The sequence below is a fragment of the Somniosus microcephalus genome, chromosome 18 (genome assembly GCF_052327205.1).
Source record: "Somniosus microcephalus isolate GS21.2 chromosome 18, FLI_Smic_1.0, whole genome shotgun sequence".
NCBI lineage: Eukaryota > Metazoa > Chordata > Chondrichthyes > Squaliformes > Somniosidae > Somniosus > Somniosus microcephalus.
The window spans coordinates 56,930,494-56,947,817 of NC_141004.1; the positions used below are offsets into that span (position 1 = coordinate 56,930,494).

General features: G+C 40.5%; 2 protein-coding genes across 4 annotated transcripts in view; one reads left to right on the top strand and one right to left on the bottom strand.

The window, feature by feature from the left end:
- Positions 1-133: 133 nt before the first annotated feature.
- On the top strand, positions 134-8,736 carry taf11 (TAF11 RNA polymerase II, TATA box binding protein (TBP)-associated factor). The gene is made up of 4 exons (XM_086011515.1): positions 134-576; positions 2,534-2,621; positions 4,189-4,285; positions 7,943-8,736. The coding sequence occupies exons 1-4, from the start codon at positions 227-229 to the stop codon at positions 8,071-8,073; spliced, it is 666 nt and encodes a 221-aa protein (XP_085867641.1). The 5' UTR covers positions 134-226; the 3' UTR covers positions 8,074-8,736.
- Positions 8,737-9,458: 722 nt separating this feature from the next.
- bltp3a (bridge-like lipid transfer protein family member 3A) overlaps positions 9,459-17,324 on the bottom strand; it is a 184,257-nt gene continuing 176,391 nt past the window's right edge. For 2 of the 3 annotated variants that reach the window (XM_086011508.1, XM_086011509.1), the window contains one exon: positions 9,459-16,394. In XM_086011508.1, coding sequence (XP_085867634.1) covers positions 16,275-16,394 — 120 coding nt within the window. In that variant the 3' untranslated portion in view covers positions 9,459-16,274. The remainder of the gene's footprint in view (positions 16,395-17,324) is intronic. The other variant, XM_086011507.1, reaches the window with a different exon arrangement.

The following is a 17,324-nucleotide window of genomic DNA, read 5'->3' on the forward strand; positions in this document are numbered from 1 at the left end:
TTATTATTTCTGTACAAAGTGTGCAAAACAAGACAAGGACCTTCCCAGCTTTAATGGCCGGGTCGCCGATGGCATTTGCCGACTGGGCCATGAGGGCAGGTCTTGAGCGCACACTGTTAAAGGGTGAGTGGACTAGGCGGAGATCAGCTGGGTGTTTTGAATTTGCGATTTCCGCGCGGTTTGTCCCTCCCCCGGACCCGTCTGCCGGGGCCTGAGCCCAGCGCCCATGGAGTTGGAAGAAGAGCCGCAGTTTAAGGCCCCTGTGACGGCGGCAGCGGCCCCCGCCGAGCCGCCCAAGGCCGCAGACGCGACGGTCGTTCCGGCCTCCTCTGCAGGGGAAGCTGAGGGCGCGGCCAAGCTGCCGGCAGCCGCCACCGCCGCGGCCTCCGCCGGGAGCCAGGCCCAAGGGGAGAGCGAGGGGAAGCCGGCCGAGCCCCGGGAAGGCGGCGCGGAGGAAGAGGACGATGAAGAAGGAGAGGCCGGCCTTCAGGCCAAGAAGTTGCGGGTGGAGCCGGTCCGAGACAAAAAGGACAAGAAGCAGCAGAAAGTGGACGAGGACGAAATCCAGAAGATGCAGTGAGTGCGCGCGCCGCGGCCTTGGCAACCGGTGTCCCAGCAACCGGGCCCGGGCCTTGGCAACCGGTGTCCCAGCAACCGGGCCCGGGCCACCCTGGGCCCTGTGACAGTTCAGTGGATTAACCATTTACATCTGAGGTTTAAGATTTAATTGCCCACATTTCTCATTGAGGAGGAGGAGGAGATGTTGCAAACTGTCCTCATCTGAAATATTAAAAAGGAGCAGGCCTGTCTGAGAGGGAGGAATGTTTCCGGCACAAACCTTCAGCACAGTCCCACCCAAAACTTTAACCTCACTTTTTCTCTCGTTCTCTCTTGTGCCCATTTATATTTCGGGCCCATTTGCTGCTGATTCTGCCCTATTTATACTTTTGGGTAACCACACTTGTGCAGCTCCTGCAGGGTCTTATTCCAACTCTGCCAGTAGGCCTGCACCAAGTCATTTCAAGGCTCCTACAAGTTGTCTGGAGTGGGGCAGGGAAGAGGGTCAGACATCAGCCGTGCATCAAAACCAAGCACAATTCTGTGCTCAAGCCATGTCTGCAGGAATCTTAGCTGATATTCCCCTTCCTTTCCCTCCAGTGTAAGTGGGTGCTATATAGTAATATGTACATAAGTGAAGCGTGATTACCGTTTCCTTCTGCTGGTGGTGTGAACAGTCAGTGTAACTAAATGTTATGGACTTGCACTGCAGTGCAGTACAGATGGTCCTCATACTCCATCAGTATAATGTTGGAGAACTCTGATGGCTCAAATATCAACAGAATTAAGAAGAAAGTCTAGTGACAGTATTGGTCTACAGTGAAAGCCTAAAAATAGCCCTAATTCTTAACGACAGTAGAATAAAAAAGCTTTTAAATGGTACAGAGTGCTAATAAGGTTGTAACTTAGGTTTCAAATGACATCCATTAACAAGTTGAGCTTCAGTGTAGTGGATTTTGATGGTATCTGAACTGCTTTATTAATCTTTAGCTTCACTTCTCATCAGTAATTCAACATTTATCATTTCATCTAATCTAAAAACAAGATTTAAATTATTGTTTTACTTTTAGAGAGACGAGGAGAAATTGCTTGACCACATCACTTTTGGGAACTATTATTGGAGGAGTGGTCTTTATATTAAGTAGAAAGTATGTTGCCACTTAGAAATATTATTTGTTCTAGTTTAACATGGCACAGCCTCAGGAATTTTTTGGAGTCAGTTTTGGCTCTGGCTCTGGTTCAGAGCCATGGTGTAGTTGACTCGCTGTTTGAATTGATGTTGATTGATCGAGCTGAAGGTTCCTGTAACTAAAATTGAATGTCTATAGCTGTTGATGTAAAAAAAAAAAAAAAAAACTTTCTCCTGGTCTCTCTTAAATCTCTTGCATTACTCCAGAATATTTATCCATCTTCACATCTCTGTTCTACAAGCTTGGTCCACTACCCCAGCATTGAAGAAACTGTGTCAATACTTGATCATCTCCATTTATATTTATCCTTGAAACCTCACTCCCATACCCAACCAGTCATGCAGCTCCCTTTTGGAGCAGTTAATTGATAGGAACTGCTTTTGAAGTGTGTTCCACAGATCCAGTACAATGTGGGAGGAAACATTCTTCTAATCTTCAGTGTCTTCTAATCTTAATGCTTCCTTTTATTTCTGTGTGTCCTTTTGCTCTGCAGCCTCAGTCCAAGTCAAATAGTCTGTTTACAGCTACATCACCTGACCTCGCAACATGTTGCATCAAATGGCTTTACGAGATGGCATTGTTTGGTGTAGTTAAACATTGCTTCTGAAGGCCTAAAATTTTGATCATGACTTGAAATTTGTCAGTTTCCCAAACAAGCTTCAAATGGAAGTGGGAACTCTACCTGTCCCCAGTAGAACTCCTGGTAATTCTGTTAAATTAAAGATGACTCAGAGTTTACTGAAGATGACAAATGTATATTTCAAGGATCTATTTTCTTTTACCAGGATCCTGGTTTCATCCTTTTCGGAGGAGCAGTTGAATCGCTATGAGATGTATCGTCGCTCTGCTTTTCCCAAAGCTGCTATCAAACGGGTTAGTTACTCTTCAGTCTACCATTCATGGGGTTTGCTATCAGAAGTTTTAATTAAAAAAAGCCCATTCAAATTAATCTGATAACTCTTTCAATTCCTTTTTTTTTTAATTGGGAAAACCAACAATAGAAACCAAAGTTGTTAGTTGTAGAATGTTTTGGATTGCAACTTGCGTGTAGCTAATCAGTCCCTGCATTGGTGTCTGTAGTAAAGCACTGCAAAACTCAGTGATTTTCTTTGCTCACCCAATTAATTTAAAAGATACTGTTAATGACCTTGCCGCAGGGTTGTCACTGTGTCCCCGCTGTCCAGTAGTGTAGTGTGTCTGGGATGCATAATTGGCCAAGAGAAGGTGCAGTTGTGTGAAGCTGAATTGATTGGCAAGTTCTGGACTGGCTAGTACAGTGGGTAAGCACTCTGCCCTTTCATCTGGGACACTGATTCAGATCCAGCCCAGACTTGTGCGATAAAAATTTACACAATAATATTGGGTAATCTCAATCTATTTTCTAGTGGGTGTGGCTCTACAGTATGATAATTTGGCACATTCACAGCAATGTCACTTGGTACATTTACACTACAACTGCAGCATTTGTATGACGTGGTTTTGCTTTACACAGATGCTACAGCTATACTGTAAAGTTGGAATCCAGGGTCAGGGCTTTGGAGTTGGTTTAAGCCTTAATATCTGATTTACATTCCAATTTTAACATCAGTTCAAAACAGATTTGAGTTCACACCAATGCTAAACATACGGAGTGTGAATGTATTGTGAGAAGCCATGAGGAGAGAGACAATCTATCTACTCTCTTGCACCTCTTGGTTGTCTGCTAGATTATTTCCAGGGGCCAGGGAGTCGGCCTTGTACTTGTCAGGTTGGAATAATGTGCATGAGAAATAACTAACGGAGAAGAAAATGTTACTTGCTCCTATATATTCCCACCTGACGGGTAAACTGACGAACCCTTTTTCATGATGCAGAATATTTAATCCAGTTTACGCACAACTGAAAACTGCATTGTGGCTCCTTTTTTAAGTTTTACAAAACAAAAGGCCTAGGCTAGTGTGCCTTCATTTCACAACTAATTCTTTGCCATTTTGTACTTGCACATTATTGATAATCATGTATAAATCAAATTACAAGGGTTTAGCATTTTGGACGGCTTTCAAAACCGGATGCTTTTGTTGCATTCTCAACCTACACAGCACAATGGCCATAGCCTAATTCACAAAGAAATGAACTGTGCACAAAGCATTGTCCTTATTGGCACAAGAGTTCACACATTACAATTTGAGTTTTGTACCTTGGTATCAAGATGGTAAGGAACATTCGAATTGGACAGTGAGTACTTATGACATTTCAAAAAGTATGCTGGAAGCAATATTACTTTATTTTAATGTGTGCTGAGAATTAACACTACTTATCAAAAAGGCAATGATAGATGGCTCTTCACAGTGGTTAATCTTAACAGAGAAAGTATATTTAAAAAAAATGTTAGCTATATTTATGTATACGTCATGTACCCTAGTCCAGTAGTTGTGATTTTGCCCTGCTCTCTCTCTCCCAGCTGATCCAGTCAATCACAGGCTGCTCGGTATCTCAGAATGTCGTGATTGCCATGTCTGGTATTTCCAAAGTCTTTGTGGGTGAAGTGATGGAAGAAGGTGAGTTCAAACAGTAGAGCTTTTAAAGGACTAATTAATAAAAGCAGAGATGGGAAGACCAAATGCCAAAATTACATTTTAGAATTTTGAGTGCCTGCTCGTTCATGTCAGAATAGAGAGGTAAGAGATTCAGGCAGTCAAAACTGGTTTTATACTTAATTTTATGTTGATCATCTTACTGAATCTAGTAAGAATAATGCATTTATTTAGTCAGCTACAATTATTGAAGTGAGAAAGATGTTTTACTGATATCAGAATACAGAAAACTTCGAGTGTGTGTTTTTAAAAAGGCATCAAACATCGAAGACTGAAAGTCACTGCCCAAAGTGAGAGAGGTGTCGGCTGTGGAAGACACCAGTGCATGCTTAGGGTTCCTCCATTGCTTGCCTGACAGTTGCTTTAAAGTTGGAGTGTAATCTGTCAGAAAAATGTGAAGGCTATCTACACCAGTTAACTGAATGTTCAAGAGGTGATTTAGTCTCCTGAGCATTTAAAGAGATGTTTCAATGAAAATAAAACTCATTCATGAGCTTCACCGCTGAAACTAATTTGCTTATGGAAGAGCAGGAGTAGGCCACACAGCCCCTCGAGCCTGCTCCGCCATTCAATAAGATCATTGGCTGATCATCGACCTCAATTCCACTTTCCCGCCAGATCTCCATATCCCTTGATTCCCCATGAATCCAAAAATCTATCTATCTCAGCCTTGAATATACTCAAAGACTCAGCATTCACAGCAATCGAGGGCAGAGAATTCCAAAGATTCATAACCCTCAGTGAAGAAATTCCTCCTCATCTGGGTCTTAAATGGCCTACCCCTTATCCTGAGACTATGCCCCCCTAGTTCTAAACACTCCAGCCAGGGAAAACAACCTCTCAGCATCTACCCTGTCAATCCCCCTCAGAATCTTGTATGTTTCAATGAGATCACCTCTCATTCTTCTAAACTCCAGAGAGTATAGGCCCATTCTACACAATCTCTCATCATAGGACAGCCCTCTCATCCCAGGAATCAATCTAGTGAACCTTTGTTGCACCGCCTCCAAGACAAGTATATCCTTCCTTAGATAAGGAGACCAGAACTGTGCACAGTATTCCAGGTGTGGTCTCACCAAGGCCCTGTACAGTTGTAGTAAGACTTCCTTACTCTTATACTCCAACCCCCTTGCAATAAAGGCCAACATGCCATTTGCCTTCCTTATTGCTTGCTGTACCTGCATGCTAGCTTTCTGTGTTTCTTGCACGAGGACACCCAAATCTCTCTGAACACCAACATTTGAAAGTTTCTCACCACTTAAAAAATATTGTTTTTCTATTCTTCCTACCAAAGTGAATAACCTCACATTTCCCTACATTATACTCCATCTGCCACGTTACTGCCCACTCACTTAGTCTATCTATATCCCTTTGCAGACTGTGTTCTCCTCACAGCTTACTGTCCCACCTAGCTTTGTATCATAAGCAAACTTGGATACATTACACTCAGTCCCTTCATCTAGTTCATTAATATAGATTGTAAATAGCTGAGGCCCCAACACTGATCCTTGCTGCACCCCACTTGTTACAGCCTGCCAACCTGAAAAAGATCCGTTTATCCCTACTCTCTGTTTTCTGTCTGTTAACCAATCCTCTATCCTTGCTACTATATTACCCCCAAACCCATGAGCCCTAATCCTGTGTAATAACCTTTTATGTGGCACCTTATCGAATGCCTTTTGGAAATCCAAATATACTATATCCACTGATTCCCCTTTATCTACCCTGCTAGTTACATCCTCAAAAAACTCCAATAAATTTGTCAAGCACGATTTCCCTTTCATAGAACCATGTTGACTCTGCCTAATCATACTATGATTTTCTAAGTGCCCTGATACCACTTCCTTAACAATGGATTCCAGCATTTTCCTGACGACTGATGTCAGGCTAACTGGCCTGTAGTTCCGTTTTTTTCTCTCCCTCCTTTCTTGAATAGCGGTGTTACATTTGCGACCTTCCAATCCGCTGGGACCATTCCAGAATCTAGGGAATTTTGGAAGATCAAAACCAATGCATCCATTCTTTCTTCAGCCACCTCTTTTAGAACCCTAGGATGTAGGCTGTCAGGTCCAGGAGATTTGTCAGCTTTTAGTCCCATTAATTACGTTAAGTTACCCACCCTCATTAGACCCTTGGTTTCCCACCATTTTTGTATGCTTTTTGTCTCTTCTACTGTGAAGACAGATACAAAATATTTGTTTAACATTTCTGCCATTTCCTTATTCCCCATAATTTCTCCTGTCTCAGCCTCAAAGGGACCAGCGTTTACTTTTGCTAAACTTCTCTCTTGATAGCATTTGTAGCCCTAATGACTGTCCTGTGACTGACAAGTTATGACCTTGTACACATTTTTTTGAGCATTGCAAGGCTGATGTGTATATGGGAATGCTGGGCACTAGCTTCCAACTTGACTGAATTCAGTTACTAATTACATCTCATTACCAACCCTTTACTGAAAAAAAAAAACACCACTCTCTCCTTTTCTATGCCAACTTGAACAGGTATCCTGCCCATCTAACTGCTGGGGAGAGTGGCTAGCAGAGGATGGATGCTCTTGACATCTTCAGATGCTGTTTGTTCAACTCCTGGGACAGCATTTATGGGATCTTCTTTCTGGGCATGTGAGGGAAGGAACCTGACATCTCCAAGTGTACCCAATACTCAGTCCTGGTAACATGATGCATTGCCCTTGCTGTGGCACAACCCAGCACCACCAACAACAAACTAGGAAAAACTACATGTGGGATATCTGCCAGTCAGTCAGAATAGGTAATTAAGGTCCGCACATGGAGCTGGGGAAACGCCACAAGTTATGGAGCCCTTCCTGTGGACCAACCAGCCATTCACACCAAGACCCCAAAACTGGACCAACATTAGGGCTAATTGCTGCAGAGATCTGTACCTACTCAACCCCAAGTAGAACCCTCTGCTGCCTCAGCCCCAGTTTAACACTTCATATGCTCTCACCAGCCCCTAGCCCTGCTATAGATCAAGCCCCACCAATCTAGCTGAATTGTGTAACTAAAAATGACACTAATTGTATGTACGTGGCAGTATTGTGGAATCTAATACCATTTACTCTTCAAACCATGTCCTGAGAAAAGTTGTAAATTTATTTTTATTTTTAAAATATTTGGATATTTTAATGAGATTAGAAGTGCCCTTCTCAGCCTGATCCACCTGCCTCTTGCTGCGCATGTGTTTAATGGAGCGCATGTGTTTAATGGAGTCCATGCCCCGGCGTATGAGAGTACCATTAGAGGGGAGGGAAAGATCAGAGGAAGGAGATTGATAGAAAGTATGAGGGGTACAGAACAAAGGATGACACATGGAGAAATGAGAATTTGCTTTGCCCATGAGCACTGCCACAGGAGGTAAACTAGTTCCTATAAAATGTAACTAGAAAGTGACAATTATTAAATCTGATGAACACCAGTTGAAAGTTGTGGTGTCTGGTTTACCAAGCATTGGATTAAGAAGTAATGTTTGCACATTATCTAGGCTGGTTGACTTGTGAAGCACCTGTCTGGGTTCCTGCTGGTATGTGGGAAATCCTGAGTAGAACAATTGTTTGTTTTTAATCAAATTGTGCTGACTTTTTTTTTCTTTTATATACACAAGCTCTGGATGTCTCTGATAAATGGGGAGAAACTCCACCCTTGCAGCCAAAGCACATGCGGGAGGCAGTGAGAAGACTTAAACTGCGTGGACAAATCCCAAACACAAAGTACAAGAAAGTTTCATTTCATTAACAGTAGACCAGCACCAGTGAATGCTCACATTGAACTTGCTCAATTGTGGGTCTGTACATTCTGATGTGGGACCCAAACCGTTTTTCCTTCTAGACTGTTTAACTCAAAACACTTTTTCGATGATTATTTTAAAAGATATTTGTACAAATTGAAAGGGAACCACAACAAATTATGGGAGAGTAGTGTTTTCTGGAGTAAACTAATGTTCAGGGAGGCTGTTGAGTTTAGTAAATTATCTAATAACATCCACATTTTTCTTACACCCCCCCCCCCCCAGACATTAATGGTGGAGGTTTTATGTCCAGTCAGTGTTCTGCCCCTCTTGGGCATAGGGCATTATACACTCACTGCATTGCAAAAAGAGCCAGGTTGAGGAGATATTCTTAGTTTGCAGACTGCTTAGTTTCTCTCAAAAAATGGATGGCTGAAGATTTGTAAATAAAAACTGACTGTAAATACAATCTGGACAATTCATAGTTATAGCAGATATTTTAATGTACTTAAGATCAATTGAGTTCTTCAGTGTTGCATAAATATGGAAAGTAACATTAACAAGCTAATTAGTTTGGTACTTGTTTAACCTGTCATGTGTATAGTATTTCATTGTACAGAATAAAGCAAGAGAAATAACCTGAATAAAGTTCTTAGTACAAAATTCTGAAATGGCTGTGATTTTTAAAAATCCGTCAGGCAAGGGTACCAATGTGGGAATAACATTGGTTGTCCACTTTTTGGGTGTGAATGGCAAGTGTTATAAATGGTTGAGATGAAAATGCCTTGCAGATAATGTGTAACATGTGAACTAGGACTAATTTTGAAAACCAGTTAAAATTTGTTTAAGTACGGTAATCTTAAACCTTTTATTCCTTTGAAGGGTGGGGTTATTTTATACAGTATTATCTCATCATCTTTACTGTCTGCAACTATTGCTATATACCTGTTTTATTGAAGTTATAAATAATTAACTGATCTGATAGGTGAAAGCTTCCTTCAGAGCAGGATCTTAAGACTTGCTGCAGGTCAAACTAAGGATCATATAAAAGTAGTTGTTCCTCCAAAAAAGTCATGCCAGGTTGGAGGATTGACTAGAACTGTATACTGAAGTCTTGCACAGTGGAGAAGCCTTTCTCCCGATCCTGTTTACAGTAACCATGGAATTTAATTCAACTTTTATTTGGCAACAAAGTACTGTCAGCTTTACAAAACTATAAATAAAAGGCAACAGCAGGCTGGTTTGACTATTGATGCAACGACAGTTTACCAAGACACACAGAGCATCACAGCAGATATTTAATACCAATCAAGTTGCATCTATTGACTCCAATTTGAATACTTAGGTGATAGAGGCACATTGTTTTAGCAGCAACAAACCAGAGACTCAAAACTTTAGATGATGTAAATTTATTTCAAAAAATATTTAACATAATACTGGTTCACAGAACCAGTCATCAACAGGTGCAGGAGTGGCTCGAAACAAAACAATGTGGAACTGAAAATACCACAGCGCAGAATTTCAACATGAATGCTTCAAACACATTTTAAACCACTTGCAGTTTTACCAGTGTGTTGCAATGCTCATGCATTCTTAACTGTACAGTACTAAAATAATTTATGTTGAGCTAAAAGTTGAGTGTGCCTTTACTCAAATGTAACCAGTCTAGTTATTTTTCAGCTGCATTTGTTACACATGTAACAGTAGTTGTGACTTCTAAACACCTCAGTTAAATTACACAAATGTAACCGGGAATGGATTATTTTTGAAAGTAGTTTTCATATTACTGCTTCACTTGTTAAATTCAGTCTTACAATAATTAGAGAAATGCTGGCTTCTGATCGGGACAAGAGGTGGTCATCAACATACAATCTGAACAGGCTGACCAGCCTTTCCACAACCATAAGAAAGTGCACTAGAAAGATCAATGGGGCAGCTCGAAGAATGAGGATACAAGTTCTGTCTGCAACTTTGCAAAAATGTGGTAGAAGAATGTTAATTTTAACATTGAAGCTCGGATCAGAAATAGAAGCCATGAGCAGAATTTGAGGAAAATTTACCTCCAATCTCACTTAAATTTACAGTTCCTCTCTTTCTGGTTCAAATTAGCATTTTCCCACTTCAGTGATGAGCACAGCTTAAGCACTTGGGGTGCATTTTGGGGCTCTATTTTTGAAGGACATTTGTCCAAAATTAATTTGATGGAAAAAATGATTTAAAGTGTTTGTAAATATTTATTTAACTGTTTAGTAAGATGTTAAACTCATCAAAACATTTACAGATATTCAGCCTCAGTATTTCCACAGAGCTGCTGTGAGAGTAGTTTGTGCATTCTGGAATATTCTAGTGAAGTGTTAGCGTGAAACCAACAGTACAGGGCAGTAACTACCCAAATATGAAAAAGCATTGCACACTGTATGCATTATAAAAAGGATTAACCAGAGCATAGAGTAATATGTAAGGTGCAGTAGAGAAGGAAACTCTCAGAATTTAACAGTTCAGATTTACAAAAACCATTGTGCTTCTGTATACATATATAGAGCATGAAACAGCATTTCATTACAAAAAACAGTGGCAGTATTTAGAAAGATTCTGGTAGATTTTAGTACGTGCACACAAATAAAATACTTCATTAAGCAGTGACATAGCTCAATTCTGGCGCTGAAGGTGATTAGAAGAATTCTGAATGCGTGTGAATTACTCTAACAATCAATATTCCTTTGAGAAGAAATTAGGCAGTGTAGAGTGTTAGAGCATCAATGTATGGTGGCAGTGTGATGGTGCAAGGATTGTATTCATAATCAGGAAGTGTTGCTCCACATTGAGGGAGAGAAACAAAAGTAAAAAGAAAAGGAGCCAGTCATGCCAACAAAAGGAAAGGTCTCACTCCAACAGTAATTACGTTGTCCAGTGAGGACAGATTGGAAGAGGGGGAGAAGAGTTTAGATCAAAATAGTTAGGCTTTCAGGAAAATATTTTAATCACTTGAATCCAAAGACTCGTGCATATTTTGATTCTGGTTAAAAATCTCCACACACGCTCTTGCATCCAGAGACATTCGGATGTGCTCGCTGCAGAATCACTGAAGTAAATAAGTTACTGAAAAATGAAATGTGAACAATGATATCTTGTGTGTTTTAAAGGGTAGATTCCTCATTCCTGGTCAAAAGGCAAGAATGTCTTGCTTCACATCAAGCACTGAACAGGTGATTAATAAGAGATCTGTCAACACAAGTATTTCTCTCAAAATCAGGTCTTCCATAAGTATGTGATGTAAAGTTCGGCACTTTCACTGTAGACAGGAAAGATAATCAGTCTAAAAATTACATTTTAAGCTCAACTTCCAAATACAGTAAGATGTTAATGATGCTGTTGAAATGAAAACAAAAAATGGTGTCAAACAACTTTAAGTTGGGATCAGCATTCTGGAGCAACGATAGTTAAACAATATGAGCGTGTATCAACTTAAAGTTGCTCAAAACAGTAATTACTTATTCAAAGTTCATATGGCTCTGTTGCAGATAAAATGAAGTGGATAAAGAAGAAAACAGGTAAACTTCTATTTAACAAAAAAAGTCACAGCCAAAAGATTGTGTCCAAAGAGATGAATTACAAAAATAAAGTGACAGCAGTTGTATTCCACTTCGAGTTAATCTGTGTAACAAATCCAAGGATGGTTCAGTATATAAATGATCAAACTCAGCAACACCATCTAATCACTTAACCTAAGACTTAAAAACACAATGCCAGAAAAGCCATTAGGCACAACGTAAACTCAACTGAAAAAAATCTGGAAATGTTTTCAGTGTTATTAAATACAAAACCATTTCAAACCAGCAAAGTTCCTAGTAGTTGAATTCCACTGGCTGTAAGTTAGTGTATCCAATACTGCCATTAGGTTAGTTGATTATTCAGACACACAACACTGCAAGTGTAATTCCTAAAGTTAGCTCCTCTTCCCTCAATTCCTACCCGGATTCCATAACTCTTGGGAGGCAACAATATCCATTTTTCAGACTTAGCATAACTCTTCGAAAAAGTAAACTTCCACAAAGAAGGAGACAATGTAACAAAATCATTAATCTATTTATAAAGTATTCAGGCCTTCCAATGTCACAGATTCAACTTGGTGGTTGTAGATTGTAGATGAAAGTGGTTTCATTAACCAATAACAGGGTGGAGGAGAGAATTGTGTTTTACCCAGCTCAATATTCAGATGGGAAGAGGGGTGGGGAGGGAATTCAAGTCTGAAATGAAATATGAAAATGGCAGAACTATGACGACAGGCTACTCTAAACTGATAAGCAAAAATGTTTTTCAACTTTCACCACATTGCAGTGGGGAAAGCTCAGTACTTCGAGTAGTGAGCATTCAGTTCTGAAACAAAAAGTCATCAATTTGCATCCAAGAACAGTTTTTAAAGGTTTCTCCTATCTCAACTGTGATACAGGAAGCTGAGCATTGCATCTCCAGAGAAAGAACAAAACAGTCTTGTATTCAATGTGGCCAGCCTGAAATTCCCCACTGCTAATCACAATGGTAAACAGCAGTCAAAGACCTCAGCTCAGCTGGGGAAGAATGAAAGGTGGAGAGCAACAACAAAGAATATTCTAAATGAAACAAATAGTGTTATAGTTTCAAAATGACATTTTTCTCTGTAGTTATCAAGACCAGTGTAATGATGCCTTTGGGAAGGGGAAGGGAGATCTTCAGCTGATAAGGGCTATCTGCAAACAAAAACAAAACTTGAAATCTAGGGTAGCTATTTTGCAACCAGGAAAAAATGGGGACGTGCGCACATATTCATGCCCAGAATAAAGTTACACAGGCACTACAACTTTCCAGTGCCCACACACAAGCACAACATCCTTCCAGTACCCACCTACAGGCACTACATCCTCCAGTACCCACCTACAGGCACTACATCCTCCAGTGCCCACCTACAGGCACTACATCCCTCCAATACCCACCCACAAGCACTGCATCCCTCCAGTACCCACCCACAAGCATGACATCCTCCAGTACCCACCCACAAGCATGACATCCTCCAGTGCCCACCCACAAGCACTGCATCCCTCCAGCACCCAAAGTGGCCATTCTTCATATGTGAGCCAAGACAGCAAAACTGTTGACGGGTCATTCTACGATAGAGGGCATCATAGTGGAGCCCAATCTCCCCAAACATTTACACACACTTCCAGCAGTGAGTCACCATGGATAAGGAGTAGGAACTATAGCAGATTTTTTTTTTTTTTTTTTTTTTTATAAACTCCTTTCTCTACTGGAAGATGTGAAGCTAATTCCTGTCCTTCCTGCCACCCAGCCGGGATTTGCTAACTCAGTTTGGGTTACAAATTGTCTAACTCATTCCATTTTAAACATTGAAAATACTATTTCCCCCACCACTTACTGTGGCATAACAAGTATCAACACACAATGACCTAGAAAGTGTATTGTTACACTATTATGGCTGGCTGATTTTTGATCTTATACTTTCCAAATTCATCCTTAGCAAGCAAAAAGGATCACTGTCTCTTATAACCCAAATGGTTAATATGACCACCTTGTGGCTTTCCTGTTCTATTGTTCATCAGCTGAAAATTGACCAAACACAGTTCATCGATGCTTTAAGTCTGATGAAATACATCATAATTTAGTGTCTATTTTTATAGAAGTACTGACCAGTTTCAGCTGCACATTTAATAAACCTGACAGTATCAAACACACACAATGTCATCAGCTACAGCAGCAGGAAGGTCTGCTCTTCCAAACCCACTGGAAATAGGAAGAGCTGATGTTCCTAAATATCTGTAAGCAGCCAACAGGCGATTACAACTGAGCAGGTGGGGGCAACAGTGGGCAATATCTGGCATATCAGAAACCAAGCGTCACGTCCCCATTAACACGAAGGGCAAGTCTCCTGTTCAAAAATAGGGGGCCTTTCTTTGGCAACTCCCAATACATTTCAGTCTAGTTTTTATCCGACTACTGCACATACAAGAGCTTGAACAGCCCAGTTTACTCTGCACTCTCTATAGGGGCAGCTTGAATAACCTGGTCACTGCTTCAGCTGTATGCAAGTGAGAGACTCGGGTGTTCTGATTTACTGCACGGGGTGTGTGGATGCAATAGCTGCGGTACGTCTGCACTGCCTGCAAGAAATCGGATCCTGTGCAGTTTATTCGATTTTAACCAGGACTGTTTTGATTTCTAGCATTTTGGAAACAGGCACAAAACCGACAGCTCCCAGGGAAAATTGAGTGCTAGTGCTATTTTAAATTCTGGACAGCAATTAATGCTGGAGATTTTGGAGATACATAACCATTTCACGTGCCCACATAGGACAAAGAACAAATCTACAAAGGTGCAGCTTCTACTCAATTTTGAAAGAGATTGTTTGGGATTCCAACATGCAGTGCACTGCGACACCACACAGAAACAAAGAGCAACCTGTTAAACTCAGTTCAGTAAGTTCTGTTTTAAGGTAACAGAAACAAAAACAATCTCACTTTTAGAATACTACTTATTTTGGAAAGAACTGTGGATGTCAACAAAAAATTAAATGACAGGGGCATGCACTGCATTTACCCCTGAATGAAGAATCTGCTATAACTGAGGTTTGTGTGAATCTAACTACAAGATTCAGAGAATCACACCGAGCTCAGAACTTGTTACCACAATTCATCCATTGACTCGTGAGTTTCCAATGAGCAACAGCAGGTAAAAAAACAACTTGCCTCCCTGGAGGAAATTTGGGTAGTGGCAGGGAAGTTATAATTTAACATCCAGAAATAGTATTGGCAAAACGGGTCATAATATAGGCCGAGATTAATTGACTAACATACCACATTAATCTAGTGTATACATTACACCTGCGTATAAGCCACTCCCTATTTTAACCATTTTACATGTGTACAAAGTTGCTCCCTTATGTACAGAAGATATTAAAAATTGGACAAAGGTGTGGCATGTAAGGTTAAAATCACATCATGTACACCATTTGGCTGGTCTTATTACGCAGATGCCAAAACTAATTCTAACTCCCCGTTACAGAACATGGTGTTTCACTGAGAGTTTGTGATTTAGCAGCTTTTAAAAATAACAGAAACTCTCTCATCAGCATAGATTCCTTAACGGGGAAGGGAGAGAAACAAGAAAGCTGAAGTGTGAGCTGTGGACTACTCTGGAAACCTGATCAATGTTATTCTGCAACAAGCCTAGTTGTATAAGAAGTTGATTTACCAAGTTTTTCCTCCCTCGCACCCACCCAGGAGCATCTCATGATCATGAACTAGATGATAGATTAGATAATTTTGTAGGAAACAGGGTAAAAACTTTGTAAAAACTCATAACTGGGAAGAGTGCAACACATTCATGGGCTCTTCAGTATACTGCCATCAAAATTTTATTTAACTTTGTCAGGAGTGTTTGCAATTGTTTTATATCCTGTTTCAATTTATTACCGTTGGCTGGTTTCTATTGTGCCGACAGAATTTGCAGCAACAGCCCCAACTGTACAGTGAACCGCTTCTCGTGTCTCCAAAAAACCACTCTCGCACGACAGCTGCCCAAGGTGGCAAGTGGCTTCAAAGGACATTTTATACTTGAACTTGTATCTGTAAAATGTGTTCAATATGTACACAGTATAACAATAAATATTAGGGAGCGCGAGGTTACTAAGAAACACCTGTAATTTACTTGCAGTTAATGCTACTCATTGGTTAATCACCCAATGTTACTGTGTTGTTTGTATCAGAGTAAACCAATGCTCCCAGTTGTTCTTCATATACACAGTACTCATTTAACATCCCTCCCCCTTTTTCACCCAAATAGATCAACCTAACTGCTGCTGCCAGAAGCCTCCTGCTGTAATGCTTGCAAACTACAGACACCAGGCTATTTAACAAGGGTGGTTACCAACTTAACTATCTGTAGTTGCTCTGCATTCTTATAATTGTCACAATCACACTTCAAAAGTGTTGTCATCTTGACACAAATAAATACAAAACAATGTTGGTACACAAGCAAGCTCTCTTCTGTGCAGATTCGAAGCCCTCACTCTATGCCTGTTGTTGCTGGGTGCACTTGGTGACTCGAGGCTTGTGCTGATCTGCTCTTTCCAGTAACCAATCACTAAGTAAGGTTTGTTTTAATTGGATATTGTCTTGGCTGTCGGCAGTGGCAACAATATGCTGGGCTGTAGTAACCATCAAAGCTTAAATTCAGGATTCAATTTCTTTACTTCTTGCAGCAATCTCTCTCTATCTTGGTTTGCCTTCGTCAAAGCTTCCTTCATGCTGGCAAGTTCCTGCCTAAGGAACTCATTCTGCTTGAAACATTGGGGGGAGAGAGAGAGAGAAGCAAGGAGCATCATTAATCTCAATAAAGGGTCAGAGCAATAAAAGGACTTTAATATGGCATAACTGTTGAGATCTTGTTCGATCAATGAGACACTTTGGTTAGTTTACACAGCAGTGTAAAAGCTCTATTACATTTTCTTAGAACATTGATTTCTGCAGAGTACACCTGCTGCTGAGGCAAGTTTGAACTCCATTTGAAAGCCATTTCCCTCCAGAGGTTTACACAGTATGAATTAGCATTGACTTTACTGATAAGTTATTGAATACACTATCTAATGGTTGCAATAACAGAGCAGGTACACACACATCTACCATGGTTTTACCAGCATGCAGTTTTGTCTTGTATGAAAAAGAATTTCTGGTGCAATAACTCCACAAAGAGCCATACTTTCACATTCAATATCTATTAAATATTTAATTTAATATTAAAAAAAAAAATTATTTAATATTTCATGTAGAGAGTTGTGGTGATCTGGAATGCACTGCCTGAAATGGTGGTGGAAGCAGATTCAATAGTAACTTTCAAAGGGGAACTGGATAAATATTTGATGGGAAAAAATTTACAGGATTATGGGGAGAGAGAAAGGGACTGGGACTAATTGGATAGCTCTACCAAAGAGCCAGCACAGCTATAATGGGGGCCTCCTGTGTTGCATCATTCCATGATTCTATGGAAAAAAAATGTAAGGGTAAGAAATGGAGTGCTTTGTCACAGGGACTAGTTTAGGCACAGACAATTAGAGTAGGAAACAGGATTGTGGGGAGATAGAGCAGTGGGATTAGCTTTGGAAGAGCCAGCAGGCAAGTTGCAGACTGACCTCTTTCTGTACTGTTAACGTCTTTAGTTGTAAATATATTTTATAAAGTGAACCAGGGTGACATCAATGGGCGCAAATCCT